Source organism: Channa argus, chromosome 7 (genome assembly GCF_033026475.1).
Source record: "Channa argus isolate prfri chromosome 7, Channa argus male v1.0, whole genome shotgun sequence".
Lineage (NCBI taxonomy): Eukaryota > Metazoa > Chordata > Actinopteri > Anabantiformes > Channidae > Channa > Channa argus.
The window spans coordinates 687,516-708,390 of NC_090203.1; the positions used below are offsets into that span (position 1 = coordinate 687,516).

The window sequence follows — 20,875 nt, forward strand, 5'->3', positions numbered from 1 at the left end:
CGTTCCCCTGGTGACTTTTCCTTTGATGTGAATGACCTCTTATTTTAATTTTTTAAAAGATAGGTGTTTTGTGATTAGTATTTGCAGCAGTCCCACATTACACAAACCTTCCTAAATTTAATCTTTGGTTCAGCTGACTTCACACTAATGTTAAGCTTTCTTTTCTCTGTTTGATTCCCCTCAAAGTTTCACACTAAAATCTACCAAAATTCTCCAAATCATTGACTGTAGGATGCACTGAGTGCTTCCCCAGCTCTGCCTGCAGGCGGCGCTGCAGCCCGTCGCACTGCCCTACATCCTCCTCCTCCTCCTCTCCGGCTTGAGTGTGTGTGAGGCTGCCCCGCTATAAAAGCATGAGAGGCAGCTGGAGGCTGTAGAGTCGCTCCGGCAGCCAAAGGAGGAGGAGGAGGAGGATGGTGGTGATGGTGGTGGTGGTGATGGTGATGGTGGTGATGGTGATGAAGAGGAGGATGATGATGACGATCAAGCTGTGTCATTGTGGAGCTGATCTCAGTTCAGTTTGTCTGAGCTGAAACTGGAAACTTTCTTCTCCTTCTTCTTCTGGATCTTCATGCACCTGTGAGAAGGTAAACATGCACAGAGAGCTGCCTCCTGGTCCTCAGCTGCTCCATCAGTCAGGACATGTTCCTGTCTTCTCAAACATCCTCAGCTGTTTGTCCTGTTGTGTGAGCTCTGTGGTTTTATGTTGGACTTTCTTCTGAAGATGATGTCATGTTTGTCAAGTTATTTCAGCTGCTTTTCTGTCATCCAGGCTCTTTGTCGCTGGTTTGAATGGGCAGGCTGGTGGAAATGAGGACAGACAGAGATGTCTTGGTCGTAAAGAAGGAAATTAAATGTTTTTTTAGAATTTTGAGAAAAAAGATCAGTTAGTTAATCATAAGCTGTGGGACTGGTTTAAAAGGTGAAACTTATAGGATACAGGTTGATGATAAGTACATTTACACACGTACTGTACTGCAGTGTTTTCTTTGTGCTACTTTATACCTCTGAGAGGTAACTATTGTACCTTTACTTCACAACATTCATCACTTCTTGCTTGCAGACGAGTTGATCAAATTGTTAGAGATAAAACCAGAAACATTCTTCTGTAAAGAAAATTATGTGAAGCCACTATTGATGTAAAACACAAAATATTTCCTGACTCCACTTTTTTAATCCTGATTTTCTGTTTTTGTCCTTTGACTCATTTTAGCATTGTGACACTGAGGCTCAGTCCAAACAAATGTAGTGACATTGTTACTCTGTACTCATAGTAATCTGCTACTGAAGCCCTAATAAAAGTAATCTATTACTTTCAGTCAGTGATGCTGTAAACACATCAATGCATAGGAAGAGAACTTACAGAACAGTCACAGCACAATACTGCACATTCCTGATGATACTGTTACTGTAGTTCAGATTTCATATTTGTCTTGAAGCTTTCAACATCCGCAACTGGCATTCAGCCATAGTTAGGATAGTTTTTAGGTCATTAATAATCTATAATTCTGTATATTTATAATCTGTTGATGGTGGTGGTGGTTTACATGTTCTCTATGTGCTTGTGTGGGCTTCCTCCAGTTTCCTCCCACAGTCCAAAGAAATGCATGTTAGGTTAGTTGGTGAGTGTGAATGGTTGCCTGTCTGTGTAGGTTAGGTGACTTCATTTTTACTAGTGGTTAGATTTGTTTTGCAGTACGAGAAGACAAACTATAGTGCACAGACATTTGAGGCACCAGACAAATACTGGGAGCAATTAAAAATGGAAAAAATCCTTACAAAGTTAACTTATCATATTTACAAAGGTAGAAGTAAAATAAGTGTAAATACAAGAGTCAAAAATAAAAGCTCAAAGCCACTGAAATCCAATAAAAACTCTGAAGAAATGTGTTGAAAGTCGTTAGAAGTTTGATGTAAATAAATAATAATAAAAATGTTTCCCAATACAAAAAGTGCAAATCTTCAGCTAAGATTTCTTTAAAACTGTTCGTGTGCCACTTAGTCTTAAACCTCTGGGCTTTAAATCTCCGACCAGATGGAAGGTGCTGAAATTCACTGGCTAAAGAATGGGAGTCATCATTACAGATGGAGCTGGCCAACGCTGCACCTGTCTGTTGTACAGTGATTTAGACTCAGCTGTGATTCCCTGCTTAGCCAACTCGACCATTTAATGATCTGATCCAGTGGTCAAATCATTCAATTACTGATTAATGATCCACTAATGAAAGTTCAGCTTCTCGTTGGGATCCTCTCTATCTCTTTGTGTTGTTTTGTGTCTTTAAACTGAACTCTATTACTTTAAGAAAAGAAATATGAGAGTGTTTTTGTAGAGATAGTGACAGAGGTTCGTACAATCTGATGTGTTGTATAAACAGTCAATGACAGGCAAAGTTGGTAAGGAACTAAATACATTTTACATTACTCAATAATTATACATTTACATCAACTGAACTAATGTCCGGCAACTAAAGCAACAAAATCATTTAGTTTACAACTTTAGGTACTATTTCAGATGAAGATTTTAAAAAATTGTAACCAATAAATGATGTATTAATGTGAATTAACCACGTGTTCCTAAATAACTCTTTATATCCCTGTTCTTTTCTTTGCCATCATTTTCCACTCTCAGAGTTCTCTGAATAAATCTGGACGAGACTTTGACAGCATCATCGTCTCTTAGTAAAGTACTTGTACTTTTCAACTTTAACTTGCGTAATTGAACTGTTATTTCTACTTGTAGTGAATGTTTAGGCAAATAAACCTGACGTGAGTTCGCACATGTTTAAATATCCGTAGAAATCTATTTGAAGTCCTCATGTCTTACTGAGTGAATCAGAAGTGGAAACATTGTGTGTTAAAGATTCTTTACCACATTTTCACATTTTTACTCTGAATCTGAGCTGATTCGCTTAGAGCTAGAACAGTGAGGCCTCACGTCTTTAAGAGAAGATGTGATTGTCGGGGTGTGTAGCAGAGATAAAAAGAAACGTGAAACAGCGACAACCAGCAGATGTGATGTCTGAGCTGGAGCCTCAGGATACTGACCGTCCTGTAACCAGCTGAAGTGCGTCCTCTGAACCTGGACTGCAGGAGTCATGCAGATCTCAAACACACACCTCAGTGTGTTTGAGATCTGAATCTCATATCTGAATCACAAACCTGCTTACAGGCGGCAATTTTAGAAGCTGATTCTTACATTTTTCTTTTCTTAACAGTTTGTTAATCAGTTTATTTAACTTTGACAACTTCCAGGCAAAAAATACAGAAATGGAGTCAACCTATAAGTCAACCTATAAGCTGGAAGGAGATACACACAGTTATGATCTGCAGAGCCCAGGACGGCTCTTCTGAACCTTATGGGACGCTACTGATGCTCCTCTGAGTCAGTCAGAGCCACAAACAGGTCCCTGAGCCTCAGCATGCAACACAGACGAGACTGGACAAAGCGGTGCTTTTTGATGCCCCAGGAATGAGAACGGTCTGGGAAGCCACACCTAATTATCCCCTTCTAGGGGGTGGAGGGTGTTAGAATTGTGATCATTACATCCCTATGACTCTGCCTTGCTCTCACCTACACCATTATTTACCTGAGTCTATTCAGGACAGATGAGAAACTCAGGTGGATGTAACTGGGTCCCTGAGCCAATTTCCTTCAGACTGAAGAAGCTGCTGGCTTGAGTTTCCAAGTTAAAAAGACTCCAGATAGACTTTTCTTTAGTTAAATAAAATAACGGCAAATGTAACACAAGAAAAGGACAACTCATGTAGAGGGAATAAATAAGACTAGTGCATCACACAAACACATGAAACATGACCCAGTGAAGCAGCTGTTGTGTCCTCACACAATAATAAAGAAGTCAAACAGTCAACAGAGACAGACTCATTGCTAAAGATATGCTTAGAAAAGAAGCTGTGCTTTTCCATCAGTAAAGGAAACACATTGAAATAAACAACAGCATCCTAACATTTAAAGCAATGATCCAGCTGCTGAACTGGCTCAGAACCACATTTGACATGTCAGATTACAGAAGGATAAAAGAAAAAGTTCTCTGTTCACACAGACAGAGACAACAGCAGAGGCCTCAGCACTGACCTCCTGTTACTGTGGACGCTCTCTGCTCTGAGGCATCTTCCTCCACCTGATCCTGAATGGATGGTGTGGGTCTGTCTGCACCTTGTTCCTACACTGATGGGATCACAGAGGGTCTGTGGAAGGCAGCTGGGAGCCCATGATCCTCTCGGCAAGGCTTCCAAACCACACAATGTTCCCTGTGGTGGCTTTCAGGCCCTCATCGGGCTCCTAGACCTCCTCCTAGCACCTCCTGTTTACCTGGACTTAACAGTCCTCATCACGTGGACTGATGGTAGTGAATTTCCTTTATGACTGTCCTCTTCCCCTGATGGACACAAACAGCTTCAGCTTCATGGGTGGATCAACGTCCCTGAGACAAAAACTGTCTTTGAAAAACGCCCTCTGCACCGGTTACCATAGCAACAACTGCAGAGGCTCATGGGTACTGTGGTATTTAGTGGAACACACAGAGCAAAGCGTTTACAATAGAATCTTACCGTGATCACGTTTTGTCTTTAAAAACCAGATCTCCTTAGTTTGTAGGATTTGGCAGTTTGGTTGAAGAGTTGCCACAGTTCTTCAGGCGATTTACGTGATCCTAAAACACTTTATGGTTGTGTTTAGATGCTCACAGCTTCCTTTGGTTCTGAACCTTCATCAGGGACTTTGTTTCTAAACCACCTGTGTGACTCCTCTGTTCATGTGAATCCAGCCATGATTATGTTTCCCACAAACAGTTTTAGGAGACAGGAAAGATGTTTGGACGGACACCCCTCTGGGATAGAAGTGGTGATGGAGTCAGTCCAAAATCTACAGGTCCTATATCCTAAAGCCATAAATCCCCGGACCTCCTCCCACGTGCAGCCTGGTGATGTCATCATCCAAAGGAATGAAAGGGTTTTCTAGGCTCTGCTCAAGTTTGTGTAAATAAGGGAGTGTCTGTGCAGGTGGAGCCGGTTTCTTCAGAGTCGACCTCTGATGCTGTGAATATGCAGCTCTGACACTTTCTGTTGTTCTGCACAAACATTTAGTGTTTTCCTGTGAATGAAATGAATTATTAACCATGTTGTAGCTCTGCTGCAGCTGCACAGGGATCAGCTCTTAACTCTTGGATGTCGGCGTGCAGCGAGCCTCAGCTAGTGGGAGGATTCCTCCATTGAACGAACAGCTAAAAGCTCCACGCTTCCTCACAGCATCCACCTGCAATTTACAGCAAAATTACTTTGCTCTCTGTGCTGTCTTCATGTTAGAGAAGACTGATGATGAGCTGCAGAGCCAAACAGGAAAACAGGCCATGTTGTGTATGTGCTAGATTCCAATTTCTATGTGTTTCTGCAAAAATTAATGAGGTTATGTGATAAACAGCTTTTTTTTTGCAATTATTATTCTGACAGGGCTTATTTTTCGCCTCAATTAAACATTTTACCACTTAAAAACCCTTAACCTGTGCATATACCCATTAAATACCTGTAATCTGAAAGATGAATCTCTAATTTGATTGGTAAGATCAGTCACAGCAGCGTTTAAACGGGCTGCAGTGAAATCAGGTCTTTTCTAACCTAATCACTGCAAACATTCAGGTCATTAAGAAACACTTTCTGTGTGTCTGAGGCTGCTTTTTGTCATTTTTAACACGTTTCCTTTACAGGTTTCTTTGTTTAGACTCAGACCTAAAACCTTTTGCTAGTGAGTGGACTGAATATTTTATTTTATTAAATTTTTAATATTTTTTTAAGTGGGGCAGAAGAGGAGGTGTTCAACTTTGCCTAAGAAAGCAGCATCTCAGGAGGATTCCTTTGCCCTCTGTGATAATGGCAAATGTCCAGTCACTTAGGAACAAGGTGGATGAGCTCCAGGAGAACTTTTGTCCTCCTTACCATTGGATGGTCACGTAGAAGCAATGGGGAAAACACAGAGAGGCTGGGTATGTCTGTATATTTACATTTACATTTAGTCATTTAGCAGATGCTTTTATCCAAAGCGACTAACAAGTGAGGTACAAGGCGGCAAAAATCTAAGTCAAGGAGAAAACATCAAAGCAAAGTCCTATCAGAAAAGTGTTCACAGTTCACAAGATGCAAGTGCGAGAAAGAGTAGAAAGGATAAAAAAAAAAAAGATTTAAGTGCATACGAAGACGCGGAAGAGTTCAGTTTTCAGCAGTTTTTTGAATATTGAGAGAGAGTCAACTGAACGTGCAGCGTTTGGTAGCTCGTTCCACCATCGTGGGATCATTGCGCTAAACAGTTTTGCTTGGTGTCTTCTGTGCGGTGCTGGGTCCACCAGACGTCGTTCGTTGGCAGACAGCAGCTGGCGGGAAGGATTGTAGACTTGTATGAGTGAGTTGAGCGGCACACCGATAGAGAGGCTATGAGAGTGAGACAGTAGCCCCCGCCAGGATACCTTGAAGGTTCGTCCTGATAGGTAAGAACAGAGCCAGTCTAGAGCTGATCCAGAGATGCCCAAGTCAGAGAGTGTGGACAAGAGGATCTGATGGTTCACAGTGTCAGAGGCTGATGATAGATCAAGTAGAAACTTCATTAACAAACCTTATTTCGGCTCTGTAACTACCAGAGAGCCGATCTATATACCAGATGTTAAACATTTGTCTGTATTGCTGTGTCCTTTTACCTGCCCTGTGACTTCCCTCAGATTTTATTACAACTGTATATATTCACCCAAAGGCAAACGCTGCCTCTGCTTCCTGTTCAATATTTGATGTTATACAGAAACTTCACCGGAGGCTCCAAATTTTATATTTAGATTTTATTCATGTTTCAAAGAAAAAAGACCCTGACACACCTTTATCAGTATGTCTCATGTACAACCAGGTGGGGCAAGGCTCTGGACTTGTGCTATGGGTCCATTAAGGATGCTTTTAAATCACTTCCTCTCCCCACCCTGGGCTGTGCAGATCATAATTATGTGGATCTCCTTCCCACTTATAAAACTGTGCTAAAGAGGGAAAAAGTCCAAACAAAGGAGGTGAAAGTCTTGACAAATGACACTGTGCTCACTCTGCAGGGCTGCTTCGACTCTACAGACAAGGAAATGTTTAAAGCATGAGGGATGTGGTGTGAGGACTCACACCTGCACCTCAAAAACCAATGCATGGCCATTGACTTTAGAAAGAATGCCAACTGTCATTAAGAGACAATATGTGCAATCTTATAAATATCTCGGGACTATTATTAACTCTACATTGAACTCTAAAGAAAATGTGAAGCTGTGTGCATGGAGAGACACCAGCGATTGTTCTGTCTGCTTTTTTCTTCCTATGATCTATTCGAGAACTGGACAGGTTTAGGTGTTTTTGGTAAAACTCTAATCTGTCTATTTGTTCTTGATTGTCACCAGTGGTTTGCACTTTGCTGAGAAGCCTCTGTATTTTATTCAGTATGCAATCTCCAGCTTTTAACACCTTCCTCCTCAGGAGTGTTTGTGACTCGGCTTCGTGTTGTTCTTCACCATTCAACACTGAGACCCACGTCCAGGCCTTTAATCTGCTTCATTTGTCATAAACTAAACATGCCCAATCTCGTCATGCAATTCCTTTAAACTATTTGTTCCATTATTTGTGAGCCACCAAAAATGTGTGTGTGTGAAAATGGCTGTAAATCCTGAAAAGCCACATTTTGATCAAAGCCTCTGAAATGAAGCAGAAAGTCCTGACTTTGCTCCAGTCACACTCAGTGTGGTGGTGAACAGAGACCTAATGTAAACGAACACATCGTAGTTCATCATAGTTCCACTATTTATGAACTAAACGTTTTTGTGATTGGAGTGAATTGGTGTCAGTTATGTGTGTGAGTGGATTTTACATTTACATTTAGTTATTTTGATGCTTTTATCCATTGAGATAGAAAAAAGCAAATCTAATTCAGGGGGAGACGTTAATGCAAAGTTCCATAAACAGTAACGTTTCACTGTCATGTGAAGTGTCAGATAGGGAGGAAAGGATTAAAGTGAGATCTGAACATAAACACTGTAACATGTCCTTTTTGGCTGATCAAAATGAGACAAGCTGCTGCATTTATGGCAGCAAAGTGGTGAAGAAGGTCCCTGGTTCTGTGTGCAGTTTGCTTGCGTTTTCTTCCAGTTTCCACAGACATGCAGGTTAATCATTTGACTCTAAATTGTTTTTAGGTTTGAATGTGAGTGTGAATGGTTGTCAGTCTGTGTATGTCTCTGTCTAGACTGAAGACCTGTCTAGGGTGGACCCCACCTCTCACCCATTGACAGCTGGGATGGACTCCAGCCTCCATGACCCTAAACAGGATAACAGGGTAAAGATAATCAATACATGGATGCTGAATTTTGGATCTGATTTGATTGTGCTGCTGGAAACTGTCAGTGGAACATTGATGAGATATGAGCAGTGTCTGCACATCGATTTATGTTGCATATTCAGAAAAATAGGTTCTGATCCTTGGGACGTTGGAGAGGGAAAATCTGCTGCCCAAAGGAGGAGATGTGGTGAGTGGAGTTCAGTTGGTCATCAGTAATAACTCGCTGATTTCTCTCAGATTTAGTCCATTTTGTCCCTGAGTGAATCGCTGTAGGGTTTAGTCCAGTAGCTCCTCAGAAATACTGAAGTCTTTATGAAATACAGGCGGAAACACACACAGGAAATAGCTTCTTATGGCCGATTAGTGTCAGTTTCAGCATTCCGCTGGATCCTGGTCACAGGAGGTAAAGAACCCACAGCAGGAAGCTGACTTAACCTGGGTCTTTAAACACAGTGTACGTTTCCTCTGCCATACACCTGTCAGGTACTCTGTCTGACAGAGGAAGCTCAGTGTCTAATTTTAGTATTGAAAACCATTCGGCAGCAAAGTCATCACCCATACTGATATCACTGCTACTGATCAAGAAGAATATACAGTTTTCATTCGCTTCTGTTCTGATCAGCAGGACAGTGTAGGACATTGATCCTTTCAGTTAAACTCAAAGTCATGGTGTGTTTTTAAATAGCCCCTGATTCCTGCTCACATCCTGTGTAACTGGAGCCTTGGCTGTGGAGGAGGGGGTATTTTTAATGGAGGATCTCGGTAACTTCCTCCTGTGAATCAAACTACTGCAGCCCGGCCTCAAACGGGGATAATCGCATCAGCTCGAGTGCTGCTGATGGGATAATGGAGGGTGGTGATGAAGTGATCGGTGGTCCACGTGGACATTCGATTGCTGCTTCCTGAGCCACCCGAAATGGTTTCCTGTGTGGTTTTATCACTGATGGAGACAATGGGACTGAAGCAGTTCTGAGATGAGGATCGGCATGGAAACCAGAGCCCAAATCAAGAGGGACAAATATGTCACAATTCTTTTACGCCTCTGAGAAGAAGTGAAAATTTAGCTGCACTTGACTTTGTCCTGTAAAATAAACTGTAGAGGTTCATGTACCATCAGGTTAAAACCATGTCCATCCAGTGCTGTAGACCATGACACAGGACAGGTGATACAGGTGTTTGTATACCAGGTGCTGTTTCATCGTTTGTCACCAAAACGATGCAATTCCAACAAATGGCTGCTGCCATGGAGGCGCTGTTTCCACAAAGGCTTCTGTTGCTCGTTGGAGAGGGTCAAAACAAATGGTGATGTTGGTTTAGGGTGTGTGTGTCTGTGTGTTTAAGGAAATAAAGCAGAAAGGCAGCATCAGGGAAAAAGACTCACTTCATGTCTCAGTCTCTGTGACCAACATCTGCTGTTCCACAGGGTGTTTGTTCTGGCTTTTGTGTGTTTGGTTCATGTGTAATGAAATAGTGACACCAGCTTCTGGATGTAGATTTTTATGAGCTCCTAAAATTCACTAAAGGCCCAATAGGCCATTTGTGTCTCTGCATGGACTGATGTTTGCTGTCCACCTGTTGATGCTGGCTTTGACACAGATTCTCAGAACTACAGGGAACAATGTTCCACAGACATAAAGAATTTGTGAAAAGATGAATTGAAACAAACTATTCTTAACCAGTGGACTGGAGCAAAGTTTATTTTTGTGAAAATTACACATTTAATGGATTTTTTGGGAAACTTTAGATTTGTCCTCACTTAATTTAGCTTGTTTTTAATGCGGACAACTTCTTATAATGATTTTTTTTCCTTTGAAAAGTGTAATTACTAAACAAGTCAGGAATGAATTATTAAGATTGATTAATATTAAATTAATTATCTCTTAATAGTTATAAATTAGTGATATTTGGGGAAATTGGAAGCATTGGAACATGAGGAAATTTGTGGAAAGTGGTGACAAATTTTTACAGAAAGTGATTTTGTTGTCACCTCTTCACAGGGTTCATGTTGCAGATGCAACTGAAGTTCCTGTTAAAAGATGGACTCAGAGAACATGAAGATTCATCAGACACTTTAATTAGGAGACTGAGCAGGACGCTGTTTATGGACAAACGTGTGTGTGAATCATTTTTAACATAATGTTCTAATCACTTTCTCCCAGCTGAATCTGAGGGTTTCATTAAATGCTATGAATCAAACGACACGGGCAGTAAAATGATGTGTTCGTCTAATTTAATTAAGACTTGTTCTGGCTGTTGGTTGCATCTATTCTGACAATGGCAGGAAATGTTTCCATGCAATTATAATATGCAAATCATATAGGAAATAATATCATTGTGTGATTATGACCTGGAATAGCTTCTGTCCCAGTTTACTGCAGCTGCCTCCTCAGAGATCCAGCTGTGGTTCTGCTCAAATGTCCAAGTCAGGACAGGTTTTAAACAACTCCAGTAGAGCATGCAGCTCAACCTGGTCTACAAACACAGGAGTTTCTCTTTCAGTAAACCTTGTGGTGCTGCTGTGGAAGAAAAACTGAATAGACCCAGGCCACATAACAGGTCCTTTATGTCCTTAGAGGAGAATCCAGGTAGTTCAGTCACAGTCACATTCTAGTGAAGACTAAGAGCAGAAATAGGTACCAGGGGAGGATGTGTAGTCCCAGTGCTCGATGTTCACTGTACTGATAAAGGCCTACTGATCGGTTTCTCCCATACAGCCTTCCTGTCCCGCCTCCACCATGAGTGACATCTACGAGTCCGCAGCCAACTCTCTGGGTTTGTTCAGCAACTCGTGTCTGACCAAAGTGGAGCTGCGCCTCACATGCAAAGGCATCTCGGACCGAGATGCTCTGTCCAAACCGGACCCATGCATCATCCTCAACATGCAGTCCCACGGGCAGTGGATGGAGGTAGGTCGCCATGGCAATCAGACCTGAATCAGCTGCTGGTTTGGAGTTTGTAATTATGTTTCTGCTGCTTTTCACCGATACATTTCATAATGATTTTACAAACTTCCTGTCAACCGTCTGAGGAGGAAGACTGTCTTTTGTCTCTTGTTGTTGGGGTAAAGACAGAAGGTCCAGGGTGGGTTCAACCAAATCACACTTCTTTCTAAATTAAGACTAAGCACAACGTCAGCTCTTTATCAATGTACCTCGTGACTTTGTGAGTCGACGCTGTGATGCTGCTCTGAAACTACTTTTCCTGACTGAGAGCTGGTTGTTTGGCTGTTGAAACGTTGCTTAAATCGGCCTGGTGGAAAATGGGATAACAGTGGCCAAATGAAGTATGTGTTGCCAAGCGAGTCCCTGCTCAGTGATGTGCTGACTGTGTGTTGGTGTCCAGTGCCAGTGACCAACATGTACAATAAGAAATCATTATAACCTCTAAAAACAGCATTTGGAATCGTGAGTGCTGCCATTTTAATGTTTAACAATGAGTTAGGATTCAGGATTCAGAGTTAAAGTGGCAGGAAACACTATTGTTGAACATTAGCATCTTTGCTGGTTTATTCTGTGCTGAATCTGAGCAGCATCACTGCACTACAGGACTAATTCGTGCTTTGTGAATTTATGAAAATTGTTGCTATTCCCACCTGTATGAGGTCAGAGCACAGGCCATCTTACTGCGGACTTGTGTTTATCCATGCGTTGCATTAACTGTCTGTAGTGCATTTTTAATGTCATCACTGCAGGGTGATGTCTGTAAGTCAAACTGCAACACTGGGGACATTAAAGCTCTAGTAGTCCAGTAGTCGGCTCAGTGGGCTGCTGTCATTAAGCTTCACAATCCTGTCTGTTAAACAGAGACTGCCACGATGTCAGTTTGTTTGGTTTGGCAGGAGGAGGAGTGAGAGCATCAGAGCCACCAAACCCTTGGTTAGGGTCAGAGAGAGATGGTGGTTTTATTTTAAAGCTATTAAACATGTTGTGTCTTTCTCTATGAATCCAGACCACAAGCTTTTTCTAACTTTAACGAAGTGCAGTGACAGGATGTGCACAAGAACAGTAATAAAGCACTTTACAAACACTGTTGTTGTGTTCAGGTACTTTGGATGAAAAGAACTGTTTTATATGGGAACATTTCTGAGATGCTTAATGTGTCGGCTAAGAAACTCTTCATTCTGCTCACAGAAAAAACAATCTGGTTGCAGTGATGATGTTGCTCTAACTTTTAGAAGAAAGGGTTGGTCACATGGTTCCAACAATAAACATGGATGCTACCAGGTAGGTGTGTCCAAGGTAGGACTAACTGTCCGCATGGCCGCCTGTCCTGTTGATGAACTCTGTAGAAAGTGTTTAAACATGAGTTGACACCTCCCTGCTCTGAGGGTCTGAGGGCTGCAGCTGGATTGATGTTAGATACAGAGAGCAGCAATTGCTTGTAGAAGACCAGTAAAACCAGTATGGTGATACCAGTCTAATCTGTAACAGGTCTTGGTTTGGTCTGTAATGAAGCAGGAAGTTTGCTCTGTTTGTGACTCTGCATAATGTCCAGCCTATAGATTTAAATGAAGTCATTATGTTTTCATACATAATTCAAGCAACGATGTGTGTGATTTATTTGTTTCCCCACATCTCTAAAAACACATTTGCTCTGTTTAAAAGTATGACTTTATGTGCAGAAACTGCTGTGATGTGTTTCTTTCACACAAACTAAACTACTTCATATTCTGATTGAAGCATTTCTGGATGATCCGGATGAGCTTTAGGAGACGTGTCTGAAATGGTTGACTGAACATTTCCATCTGAAGCAATAGAGCCGCAGTTGAATCGATTCTGGGGTTTGATAAAAATCCAGGTTCAATCTATTTATTTTTTAAACCAGCTGCAGGCTCCTTTGGGATAATGTGCAGCTTTAGGTGGACCCCAGTGCTCATTTAGCAGACAGCAGAGAATCTGTTTACTTCAGTGACAGTGGTAATAAAAAAGGAGTCGTCTACCTTGCTGCTTTTCCACCCTCTGTTCCCTCTGCTGTCAGCCATCTGGAGCTGAGCGTTTGGTTAAATGACGTCTGTTTGGAAGCTGCTCTGCTTCATTATCCACATGGCAGATGATGAAGGAAGAAAGTGACATAATTCTCTAAAGGCTTCTGGTTTTCCGGGGGATTCTGAGATGAGTCCAAACACACTGAGGCAGTAGAAATGTCCTGCTGGGGTTCATCCACATCTCATCATGGTGGTAATGAAGATTGTACGATGAGTTCTTTATTGCTTAAAGAGGAGCTGCAGGGAAATGTGATTTGAGTGCAGCTGGACAATCACTCTTTTTTAAACGGATGCTTAAACAACAAGACACAAGCTCAGGTGGAGAGAGTTCTGGGAGCACTTGGAGAACTTGTCTCCATTAACAGAAACTGTCCTTGGATCACTGAGGACACTCTCAGACAGCCTCTGTCTGTGTCAGACATTCAAACTACTTTTGTTGCCAGTAAGTTGAGGTCTCCCCTCCTACACTTTCATGTCTGATACCTGATTTCCTATCAAGCCGCCCACTCTACTGTGTTTCCCTGAGGGCAGATAGAGGGATTCATGCAGACCTCATACACAACAACTAGTCCAGTGATCTCATGGTTAATGCAGATATCCAGTAGCAAAAACCCGTCTCATCTAAAGCAAACCCACAGGGACATTCATTCCCCTTTGAGGAGAGAATTTCATAATAAAGCTAAATTCAGGGAATCTGTGAAATTGATGACTGTGATGAGCTGGTTACCAGTAAAGACACAGCTTCAGATAATACACTGATAGATTTTTAATCACAATGTGATGAGGCAATTATTTAAAAAAGGAGAAGTCATTCAGGTTTACAAGACAAAAAAAAAGACTTTTCTTTCCTTATTGGGAAATAAAACTGTTGAGTTGGAGCAGAAAACCAATCACCAGTTATCTCTTTAAAAATCATAGTTATTGGTGGAGAACCTAACTTTGTTGTTCTTCTCACTGACTGATCTGATGAAGGGGTTTTTACTTTCTTTGTGCTCAACCGTGGCAGTGGATGCTGCATAATTCTCTTTTTGTGCATACACACAGTGCACTCATGAAGCTGGAGGTTTATGGATGTGACCTCTGACCTTCAGGACTGTGGATGTTGATTTACAGTGTGTGTAGGTCCCCGGTTGAAGGCAGGTCTGATGTTCAGTCCAGTTGCTCCAAGGTTGTTTTCTCTCTCCTTCCTCTAGTTTGTCTCCCTCATGGTTTAAGCTGAATTAAGTTTTGATCTGGCTTCAGATTTGATATTTACAGGAGGCAGCAGAGTGGATTTCACTTATTTTCTGCTGAGACTTAATGAATAGAAACATGAAGAACCTCCTTGGTTTTTTTAGGCCGTGAATGGCTGTTAAAACAAGGGAGTCTCCAAGTTTTTAAAAATGTACTTTTAATATATTTTCAGTATTTTAGGAGACCACAGGGGAATAATTCCAACGCTATTTATTTTCATTTTATCTCACTGATCTACACGTAATGTAGCTCCTTATGAAGGTTCATTAAAGATTCACTTTCGGTATTTTACAATTGCTTTTTGCCGACAGTGATTAAACAGTTTGGCTGTGGCTCATCAGTTTTCCTTTTTCACTGTTAATAAACATCTTAAGTAAAATTAGGTTTTGTGGCTGTGAACACTAAATCCGACATGGATAATTGATTTAAAGTCACTGAGCATCTTTGCAGTGTGATGAATCTTCGAGAAATTTAATGCCTTCATATTTATATTTAATGTTGTTGTTCATATCTCATGTTGCTTATGGATATAATAACTTTTGTAAAACTAGTGGAACAACATCAGATAAACTTCCCCTGAATATCTTGTAAAAGTGAAACAATGACCCAACCAGGACTGATTTCCCAGTAACTGCCTTTTCTTTATCAAAGGCATATCTTCATTGATCCAAAAAAACAAAAAAACAAAAACTACTAATAATAAAGCATCAGATCATAATACAGCCTGCGATTATGTTCACTACAAAAATGTGCTTGCAACTGCAGTTTAGTGGCATGAAATCATCATTTATTAGAGACAGTGCAGAGACGTTGCAGGTACTGCAAAATTAAAGCAGGACACATTGTACAAATGAAGAAACAATGAGACTGTGTCTGAGCAGCTTAAAGCTGCAGTATGTTCCTATTTTCAAATATTTTCCAGTGGAGAGATGTTTTATAATGAGACAACAGCTCCTGTGACTCAGGCTGTGCAAACAGAATGTAGAAGTATCACAATTAGGGATAAGGTGGACCCAAGTGAGGAGACTGTGAGGGGGACTGGACTAACAAACATGTTTATTGATAAAACTTCAATGAAAAACTGAAATCTCTCCTAACCGGAGGGTACAAAGAAAGTCCATGTATGGGGCAGCTGGTAGAGGAACTGGCTGGACATGGGTGAAGGGAGCAGGCTCCAGCTAGAGACCAGCGATGAAGGTTGGGCAGGAAGGCAGGAGAAGATGGTTGGAGTCCTCTGGTAGCTGGCAAATGACAGCTGAAGCCCTCTGGGGGCCGGACTAGTGTTCTGGCAGGAGGCCGGCGACCAGCGACAGCGTTTGAGGCCCTCCGTGGACCAGCAAGGGCAGTTAAGGCCCTCCTTGGACCGGCGACGGGACTGAGGCCGAGACTGCTGCGGCGCTAGCCAGCTTGGGAAAAGGAACAGGTTGCCGCCCCTGGGGAAGGGGTGGCAACCAGTTCGGGACCAGCAACAGGTGAGATCTCAGCCGACCCGGGGTTAGAAGCAGGATCAGGAACAGGATCAGAACCAGACTGGACATCAGCTGACCGGGAGGCAAGGACAGGACCAGGAACAGGATCATAACCAGCCCGCTGTCGGCCTACCCGGAGGCAGCAGTCTGGAGGAGCTGGCGCGATGTCTGGCTGGGCATTTCCTACGAACTTTGGTATCAGCCGCCTGTGGCTCAATGGCTGACTGGTCTGTTACATTCAGGACTGAGTCAGGCAGAACGTTGACCGGATATGAAGTTAGCCCAGAAACAGGAGCTGACATCTCAGGCGTCGGTGGAGTGGGTTCTACAGGAGCCAAAACGGGAACAGGAGGTCAGCTGGCTGGATTGGAGACGGGTGGGGCTGTGGCAGGCTCAGGAAAAACTCAGTTTAACGGAAGAAACCTCCATCAAAACCAGGCTCAGGGTGGGTGGCCATCTGCTTTGACTGGTTGGGGTGAGTGGAAAGTGGAGAGAGAAAAGAACAGAGCATCAAACAGCAACAACAAAACATCGGGCAGGTTGGTAGGACCAGAAGCTGCACACTTGAAAACACACAGCTTCAAAGCCGGAGACACCTGCAGAAAGGTTGCAGCGGTATCTGCTTCCTGAATCTGAACTGGGAGGTGGTTCCACAGGAGAGGAGCTTGATAGCTAAAGGATCTACCTCCCATTCTACTTTTGGAAATTCTGGGAACCACAAGTAGGCCTGCATTCTGAGATCGAAGTGGTCTACTGGGATGATATGGTGCTATGAGGTCTTCTATATATGATGGAGCCTGACCGTTCAGAGCTTTATATGTAAGAAGCAGGGTTTTAAATTCTATTCTACATTTAATGGGAAGCCAATGGAGAGAAGCTAGTGAAGGTGAAATATGATCTCTCTTGCTTGTTCCAGTCAGCACTCTTGCTCCAGCATTTTGGATTAATTGAAGGCTCTTTAGTTACTGGGGCATCCTGAAAGTAGGGAATTACAGTAGTCCAACCTAGAGGTAACAAATGCATGGACCAGTTTTTCTGCATCACTTTGAGACAGGATGCTCCTAATTTTGGCAATGTTCCGTAAAAAGCTGAATGGAAGAACACATGTCTTTAATAAGCTAAATGTTTTAAAGTTTAATAGTTTTTAAAGTTTTAATAATAATTAGGATAACGTACATAGATTAGCATCTTCAAACAGATGGTGAGAGGAGGCAGAAGCCTCTCTGCTGAGACAGATGTGTGGGGGGTAGCATTTCACTCATCAGAGGGAAGGTATTCAGCAAGAAAAATAATGAGGTACCAGTGTGAATAAAACCTCAGTGACCCTCAGTCTGAGGGACATGAGGTCATTTGGTGAGAATCCGTGTTCACCTACAGAAAGTTAGTGCTGAGAACAAGAAAACATCACACTATCAGAGAAAAAAAGTGAATTTCAGTCTTTGGAAAAGCTGCTGCAGATTCTCTTGACTGATGGCAGTAAAATCATGCAGTAACTGATCGATGACAACGTGGAGGTCACGTTTTTCTAAAGCCTGTTAACCCTGTGCTGCAGAAAATGTGCTAATGAGATTTAACACGTTACAACTGTGTGAACTCATGTGTCTGTGTGTGTGTGAAGTGTGACTAGGTCAGACCTGGTTTCTGTTGCCCCACTTAATGTTTCTCTGAGTATTTTTAGCTGGAATTGTAGATGAAGTGTCCACACAGATCGTTTTCTCTCTGTAGCTGGGGTCTGTTTTTTCCTCTCCTCTTGTCCCACTTTTATCTTCACTTCTGGCTTTTTACTTTAGTGTCAGTACAGTAGTTTGAAGTTTCAGATCTGTTCTGCGACAAGATGCTCAGGCTGAATCTGACGTGGTGAAGACAGTGGAGGTCACGCAGTGTCGACAGGACGGTGACGTCTCTCTCTCGTTACCTTTATCTTAAACTGATAGAACAGATTTAGATCTGTCAGGACTCCACTGTACACATCAGTAGATCAGTGTTTTAGTTCAGTTTGTGAAAGTTTTCCGCTCCAACACTGAGCAGTAGTTGGTTATTAAAAGCAACTCCATCCACCCATTTTCAGTCTCTTGTTCAGACTCAGGCTGCAGTGGCAGCAGGTGCAGTAAGGTAAGCTCGATGTTCTTTGGCTTCTCCTACGGGATCCCAAGGTCTTCCCAGGCCAGATAATATATAATCTCTCCAGTGTGTTCTGGCTCTGCCCTGGGCCCTCCTCCCATGTTGGGTAACCCCAGATGGGAGGTGCCCAGAAAGCATCCACCTCATCTGGCTCCTCTCAACATGCAGCAGCCGCTGCTCTGCACTGATCTGAATGTCTGAACTCCATGTCCTTTCTCTCAGGCCGAGCTCTGCCACCCAGGGAAGGAAACTCATTTTGTTCAGCTTCCCACCACAGGTGAGGGCTGGAACTTCTCAGCTCGTCAGTGTCTGCTGACGCTGCACCAATCCTCCTTTCCATCCTACATTACCATTTTCCTCTCACTGTAAACAACAATTCCTTACTTGTGGTAGCAACTCACTCCTGAAAAATCCACAATTTTCCAGCTGAGAACTGTGGCCTCAGATTTGGAGGGGCTGGCCCTCACCCCCCCTGCAAACTGGACGAGTGCTGAGCGTCACTGTATGATGGAGTCACAGCAGATAAAAGCAGAGAAGTGATTCTGAGGCCCCCTGACCAAACACTCTCCTCCCCCCAGCTGCTCGAGATCCTGTTCATGAAAACCACAGACTGTATTGGAAACAGGGACGACCCTGAGGGAAGCCAACACAAACTGGGTTAGGGTTTGATGAGGATACAGACTCAGTAACTGCAGTTACACAGAGACTGGATGACTCGATCCATTGGCTCTGGCACCCCATACTCCCCCCACCTTCACTTTGCTCTCCATCAGTGATTTTTTCACAATTGAATATCTCTGCAGGCTGGAGTATTGCTCTGTGGGTCTGAACTTATGGAACCGTTTTTTTAAAGAATAAGATTGTGTGATTAGACCAGGTGTCCACATACCTTTGGAACAAGTATGTTGTATGTACAGTATGTCCAACATTGTCTGAATTGTGTCATGGGCTGTGCACCAGGTACCAGGCAGGTGGGTCTGACCTAAGGAGAGTTTGTTGACACCAGGTGAGGAGAAGCCAAAAGGTAGACAGAGATACAGAAACCTGGTTGGCTTTTAAACCATTAGTCCAATGTGTGAAACAGAGGGGAGTTCAAACAGATATCCAGGACAAACAGGAACACAGCAGGTGACAGGAAGACAGGCTGGGAAGCTCTCAGTGCTCACATGAGCTGTGGGAAATGATCTGCGAAATGATCGGACTCCAAACTGTTTCTAAACATGAGACAGGAAAGCTTTTACTCACAGATGTACAGAAGATTTGCAGCTGAAATTCCACACTTGGAGGTAATTTGCTCCAATAAATGCTTGAACCTGCATTTTATGATTTAAAAATATAGATGTATTGTAAATAAAATTAGTACTTGTATTTGAATGTTTGTGCAAAATCACACTCTTTCAAGTACACATCTTGATTTACACGTTCCTGGATCTCGAGTTGATCATCTGTGGATCTCATCCTGCCACTCGCATCTAAAAAAAAAACCCAAATCCGAACGCATATGAGCTGATCACATCGCTGTTTGTCCAGCCAATCAGAGAGCTGTGACTTTTGAACTCTGACCACTTAATGTAAACAAGATGGAGCTGACATGATAGCAGGACCTCCAGGGAACATCCCTGCTAATGCACAGGTGAGTTCATATGTAACAAACTTAACTTGATGGAATTAGCATCAATATATAGTTTATTTCATGTCAATCTATGTTTATTGTGCTACATTAGCCACCAAACTTGGAGGAGGCTAGTTATCGTGCAGCTGCCTGCTAACACTGGTTTCTATGATAAAGAAACTCAGCAACAGTTATAAATGGGTGATAAGCGGCTCAGCCGATGAGAGTTGGGCAGATGCAGGTGAGGTTGCACATGTCCACAGGGACTTAGTTCTCCGTTTTCTCTTCATCGATCAATTATACTAACATTACAATTTGTAATAAAAATGGTTTTCATCTCTGTGGAGCACATGTAAACGAATCACATACTGCTGTGTACAGCACAGTCTAACCAGAGGTCAAATGTTTAGCAGCTGCTGTGTCAATAATCATATTTATGAAGATTGTTCATAGAACAACAGTTTCTCTCCTTCTTAAAGGGGATGAGAGGAGCTGATGTGGCCATTACTGACTCCACCTCCTCATGATGTTTTCTGCCAGACTCCTTCGCCAATGCGGTCGGTCACGTAAACAGCAAAGTGATGGCTGAAAACGCCTTTAGTGTTTCATGGATCTGGACCCTGCACCTGTTGGGTTTAATTTAATGTGAGTGAAGACAGTGTCTTTGTCTTACAACACTGAGTAATAACAGGAAGTAGAAGCTGTGAAGGTTTAAGTTAAGTAATTTTCACATGTTCACACAGCCCTCACACTCCTCATACTGTCTCTCTCTCTCTCACACACACACATACACACTAACGCACACAGAGCTTAAATGCACATTTATATACATGGATACACACAATGTGTGAATGAGGAAGACAGACAGAAAAGCACAAGCAAGGTGAAAATAACATTTCATTGTGACTCATTGTGTATTTTTATCTTCTCTACAGCTCTATTATTACCATATAGTGAGTTTATACATTTTTACTATTTATTACTATACGCCAGCATGTTGTTTAAATCTTTACAGAACGGACGTACTGCATCACACACCTCTACAGAAATAAGTAACACAATTTTTAGAGTATAAACTGTATACAGCTATGTTAATT

The 20,875-nt window shown here is 42.4% G+C and overlaps 1 protein-coding gene across 1 annotated transcript in view; it reads left to right on the forward strand.

The window, feature by feature from the left end:
• Positions 1 to 376: 376 nt before the first annotated feature.
• The window catches only part of cpne4a (copine IVa), a 55,377-nt gene continuing 34,878 nt past the window's right edge, over positions 377 to 20,875 (forward strand). Inside the window, exons 1-2 of the mRNA XM_067511275.1 lie at positions 377 to 587; positions 11,074 to 11,265. Of these exons, the coding sequence (XP_067367376.1) occupies positions 11,095 to 11,265 (171 nt within the window). The 5' untranslated portion in view covers positions 377 to 587; positions 11,074 to 11,094. The remainder of the gene's footprint in view (positions 588 to 11,073; positions 11,266 to 20,875) is intronic.